The 5,868-nt window shown below is 35.1% G+C and overlaps 1 protein-coding gene across 1 annotated transcript; it reads right to left on the reverse strand.

The window, feature by feature from the left end:
- Positions 1 to 866: 866 nt before the first annotated feature.
- On the reverse strand, positions 867 to 5,580 carry LOC111282327 (coatomer subunit delta-like). Its single transcript, XM_022870363.2, has 12 exons — positions 5,523 to 5,580; positions 5,014 to 5,077; positions 4,686 to 4,725; positions 4,353 to 4,576; positions 3,776 to 4,018; positions 3,524 to 3,689; positions 3,022 to 3,326; positions 2,234 to 2,432; positions 1,990 to 2,143; positions 1,676 to 1,738; positions 1,483 to 1,579; positions 867 to 1,219 (listed from the first exon to the last, which is right to left on the reverse strand). The coding sequence occupies exons 2-12, from the start codon at positions 5,014 to 5,016 to the stop codon at positions 1,130 to 1,132; spliced, it is 1,584 nt and encodes a 527-aa protein (XP_022726098.2). The 5' UTR covers positions 5,017 to 5,077; positions 5,523 to 5,580; the 3' UTR covers positions 867 to 1,129.
- Positions 5,581 to 5,868: the final 288 nt, after the last annotated feature.

Genomic DNA, 5,868 nt, shown 5'->3' on the forward strand with positions numbered 1-5,868 from the left:
AGCCCATATAGAAAGTATGGAGGTTGTGAACGAAAAGAAAGAAGAACCAGAAATTAAAATTGACTATCTTACTTCACCAATTGTATACTCTCCAGCCTACTTCGGATCTCCGCTCGTAGCTATGTACCCTTGATTTAGCATGCACCTTTTGTTGATGGACGACCATTCCATCAACGTGCCTGCTTTTTCTTTCTTGAATGTTTAGTTCTTCATCTCATTTCATCATTTTTACTCTCTCTCTCTCTCTCTCTCATTTGGATGATATTAATTATTATGTCATAATACGTGGATTAAGTTTCATGAGAAGTTATCATGAAATCTACAAATTTCAGAACTCAATAAAAGCATTGATTTTATATTGTGTGAAGGCAAGGCAATTGAGGAACTCATTAGATATCATTTGCATAGGATATTATTTGCTTGCATGCACGCAGTTATACCTAACAAATTAAAAAGAGGGGCAATAATAGAGAGATTTATGATTTTATGTTTGATATTAATAATTTATATATTTATTCAAATTTAATGAGATTCGATACTTTGAATTTTAAAATTTTTTTAAATTCTAACTTAAATCGAAAAAATAAATCTCAAACTCATTTATCAAACTTAATTTATATAATAAAAAATTAAAATAAAATTTAAAATAAAATATAAAAATTTAAATAAAAAATTAAAATTTATATATTGATATAATTATAGTATTTTAATTATATACTATTTAAGCAAAACTCGAAGTGTAATTTTTTTTTTTAAGCCCAACCTGAAATTTAAACTAAAAATTATACTTAAACTCATTTAACAAACTTTAATTTCTTATCAAACCCTCCTAAAACTTGAATGGACTTTCGATCATTGAACCGGTCTAGCCAATAACAAAGAACTTTATTATAAACCTAATAAAATTACTGAATCGGAATACACCAACAAAATATATAATGACGAAAACATACTACACCAATCCTTACCGGCAAAGGTGTCCATACAAGCTATACTGTAACAGAAAGAGAATTTAGAACAATAAAATTAAAAGTCCAGCATCAGTGATCTCCAAATTTTATAAAGATGCAAAAAAGGAGTAGCTGTTTGAATCACTGAACTTGCGCTGAAGTGCGCCACGACCTATCATTCACACGACTTGGTAATTCTCTGTAATCAAATTTGTCCTCTGGGAGAACTTGGGAGGAGCTCCACCTCTCAAGGGAATGATGTTCACAACCTACACCAATAATTCTCTCCACTAAGTGAATCTGTATGAGGCATTGATTCAACAAGGTATGGGAAGAACCTTTTTTTGCACTTAAAAGTCCCAAAATTAAAAATGATCATGATATTGAAGTAATTATAAAGTTTTAACGGTGCAATTTAGCTGACACAGGCATGAGGTACTGGAAGCCTCCACAAATATGATCCAACCACAATATCCCAACTTAAAAAAAAGCAAAAAAAAAAAACAAAAGAAAATAAAACTTCATATCAAACCTTCAGGTCACTGTATGTACTAGTAGCTGAAAAACGGACAGAAATGGGAAAGAACACTGATGAATCTGCTGGAGGCACAACAAACTCCATTGATCCACTGCCAATATGTCAGAAGAAAGAAATACTTATAAACCAATAGCATCTTTATAATATCTAATACAAGAACTTTAGCAGTGTTAAACAATGGACTCACCTGCGGTTAGAGTTATCAATGAGAAGTATGGACCATTCCAAGATGGAATTTCTGGAGTCATACCTGCAAGACAAACAAGAAAATATAAATAATATAGTGCACATAAAAACTGTTTCCAACTTCAACTGTATTACACAACATCTTAGTATTTTCACTTTAGCCCAAAGTTTTTTGGTAACATCTTATGAAGATATACCCAAAGAGTTCCAGATTAAGGCTTGGTTGAGCTGAATTCAGTTTATTAATCTCATTGACTACAAATTGACAATCTTACTTCCATCCAGTGTAAAAATTTTGAAATGACAACAATTTACCTCCATTCACCATCAATCTGCCTGACATTTGGTGCCTCCCGAAGAGCAGGGAGAGGTACAGATATCAGGACATTTCGTAGATCAAACATGGCTGAAGCTTCATATTCAATGCTGACATAAGTTTCATTTCCAGAAACTGAAGGCCAGCAGTTGACTGCAACAAACCAAAAACTCATATTAACCTATCAAAGCATACAATAGCAATTATATATCAAGAATAAACAGCATTAGATTTGAAACCCACTGGTCAATGGCACCATTGACTCATCCGCACTTTGCATTCTCCACTTCAAAAGACCAACACCAGCTGCATCCCCAGCTGGACCAGTGGGGAAAGGCCTATTAGGGTCCTTCAACCCTAGAATATTTTCATTGGAAAACAATTCCTTGTTCATATTGGGATGCGTCTTGAAAAGAATGCCAGGATTACCCCCAGTTTCAATCTGAAAATAAAGCATGAAAATTGATTAATTCAATGCTGTAAAAGTATTCTGACAGACTCGATCTGAAAACTAAGCATGCAAGAAAAATGGTAAACTCATGCTCAAAGGCATTAGAAGAAAGGTATATTATACTTTGAAGACATGATTACTGCTATGTGATGAGTGAATAGGAAGAACTGGCATGTCTTTCAATGGTAATACCATTATGGATTAAGATCAATGTACCCAGGGATTTGAAATGTATTGGCCAGGTGTGAGACAACATAACAAAGAAAGGAAGCAAATACAAGAAACTAGTAATCTGTCATGATTAATGTGAATAGATTAAATTACATCTCATGACCCAACAAAAGATATTGGCCCACAAAAAATGCGGAAAATAGTAGATCAGAAAGACCTGCTCTCTTATCTCTTCAAAGCACATTATTCAATGAGGAAAACCTACTAATTTTTGGAGCCAAATGGGTAGCCAAGATTTGAACCGAACAAAACTCCATGCTAATTCACCAGCATCAAAGCATAATTTTTGAAGCCAAAATCTTTGAAAGATACTTGTGAATTCTCACACCAGTAAAAACCAAACTGTTACCTGAACTTGGATGAGTCCATCTTCCTGGTTAAGAATTTGAAGTGACAAAGTCCCTTGAACATCAAAGTTACTCATTCCACCATCTCTTTTCAGTGTGACATTGAGTTTCTCCTCAGCAGTCAAAGTGATGGGATCAGTAGGTGGAGGTGCAGCCACTCTGGACTGGCCGACCTTTGGCTGCACATCTTCAACTATCAGTTCACCTTCTGCTTTCAGGGATTCCAAGAACTGGTTTGTTTTTTGTGATTTACCAAGCTGCATTCCAAGACCTTTAGGAGGAGCAGTTGCAGATGATGGTTGACGACCTAACAATATGAGCATATGGTTAGAAATTTTTCTGAAACTTCTTTGATATGAAACATGCCAATTTTCATATCAAAGAAGTGAGAAACATCTTGGATTTCTTATGGACTTAACGGTAAAGCAAGTATAATCAATTTGATAAAAATATGCAAAACAAATCAAAATCCAAGGCATGTGGTGGCATACTCATGTGACAAACCTTTAGTCTTGGTAGAGAAGGAATCAACATCAGTGGTTAATCCAAACCCAGAACCACTTCCAAAGCCACTTCCGCTGCTAGAAATGCTCATATCACTAAAGCTAGATTCGATTCTTCCAGAGCCCATTGACATGAACCCTCCCTTATCACCTCTATTCTTATCAATCTGCAGAATACACAACAGGAATAAACAGAGTACATAACAGAACAGATTGATTAGTACAAGAGCCAGGAACATTGCAAAACAAATACCTTGCTCTTCTCAATCTCACTAGCTTTTCGCTTCATGACATCCTTAGTTTCATTAATCTTGCTCTGCAATACCAGCTTGTGCAACTTCTCTTCGTGACTCTCCATCTCACAGTATTGCTTAACCTGTGCAACTGTCACATTTTCCTTGTGCCCGAGACAGATGACTTCATCAAAAGCAAAGATCAATTCAAAAGCATTCTTGCCAATACCCTCCTCGTCTAGAGAGTAACAATATTCAGGTACCTAGAAAAAAAAAAAGGAATAAAGTAAATGCTCTGTTCTACTAAGATGAGACGAGGATATTACAAAGGCTAAAAATTGAAAATGCCTCAAGTAACAGAAAAGCTTCATGAGATTGCAAAGTGACAAGGAATGAGAAGCTGAAAACACATAAAGACAAAGAAATTTGAGATTATATTTGCACTGGTGCCTATTCAACGAAAGAATACAAGTCAACTTCCAACTACTGAAGGTTGATCGAAGAAAAAAAGAATCAAATGTCTCACTTTTACGTAATTTATTAGGTTCAAACACTTAAAAGGATAAGAAAAGAAATCAAAGAGCAGCTAAAACATACCAGCTTGGAGAGCAGTCTCAGAGTCTCCAAATCTTCAAGAATGTTGCTCTGTTTGTTTGTTACAAGAAGCAAATAAAGAGCTTCTATTGGTTGATAAACATAACGCACATTCTCAGTCTCAACATATGTATGTTGCTTTCCTGTGCCCACCAACTTAGGAAAAGCTGCAAGAAGACCTTCAATTCTTATGCGAGTCATGTCCACAAACTGCCTGGAGACAAGCACTGAAATAAGAGCCAAAAGAATGTCAATAAGACAACAAAATTTTGCGCTTCAACAATGTAATTATCATGGCACAAGAAAAAGAACTAAACGAACAAGCATGAAATTCACCTTTGCCAGACTTGCTTACAACAGAAGCAGCAAGTACAACCTAAATCACAAAATTAAAAGCTCAAATTAGAAACAGGTCATATAGCACTTCTAGCCATATGTGTTACCTTTAATAGGGGGGAAAAACAACTATTGAAAGATGCATTAGAAGAAATCAGAAATAAGCAGCAACAAAACTAAACACCAGTGTTGACTGGGAAATGCTGGAGAAAACTTAATTCAGTTGATGCATATACAATATAAAACAACATAACTGAGGATCTAATTCAAAGCTACAATTCAACTAAAAAGAACGATTGAAAACGAAAATAAAGGACGAAACCTATACCATCTTGGATTTTCGAAAAGCAAACTATCCAGACAATATCAAATTGAAGCCTTTATCAGAGAACCTAGTAGACAATGAAAATCAAGTTAGGATAAAAAACGATCAAAAATTAACAGCGGGAATCAAGATAAAATAAACGAAAGAGAACGAATTTAAAAAGATCCAAAACGCAAAATAAATCTGGAAACAAAAAACAAAAGCAAATCAGAAGATCTAGTCAGCAAGAGATCTGCCACCTCAGATCTATACAGCAACATGCATATAAATGCAAATACGAATAATCCACCTGCCGCGTTTGGCAGCCAGTAAAATGAGAGAATGCTACGAAAACAAAATTAGGCGAATCGCCGGGAAAAACAACAGCACGACTGAATACAGCCTTCACCATTTTGAAATGTTCGAAACATAGAAGGCAGTGAAAAGGAAGAAACGAAATTAAGGTCTGGAGATTTCATCCTCTAAATTAACGGTTGAGGTCGCGGCATACACAGATCTGAGAAGGAACTTACCTCGATCTAATTGTCTGTATGTTGTGTATCTTCTTCACTCCGGGGAGATCGGATCCCTGAGAAGCCATAGCATAGTTCGCTCATTATATCAGCCTTTCTGTAGACCCATCATTTTTCTATTTGGACCAGTTTTGGTATTGTCCAGCCCACTCTCTGCAGCCCAATTTTATGGCCTTCTGGCTTTCTTTTTCTTCCTTTCGAAGAATGAATGCACAATTCAAAAAAAGGTTTTTAAAATCTTATCTAATTAAAGCGAGGTTTTGGTTTAGTGATAAAGGAGAAAGTTTTAGAACTTTAAGATTTCAAGTTTAAATTTTATTACGTATGAATTTAATTATTTAATTAA

This window comes from Durio zibethinus, chromosome 5, assembly GCF_047325235.1.
Source record: "Durio zibethinus cultivar Kanyao isolate XHJ-2024 chromosome 5, ASM4732523v1, whole genome shotgun sequence".
Lineage (NCBI taxonomy): Eukaryota > Viridiplantae > Streptophyta > Magnoliopsida > Malvales > Malvaceae > Durio > Durio zibethinus.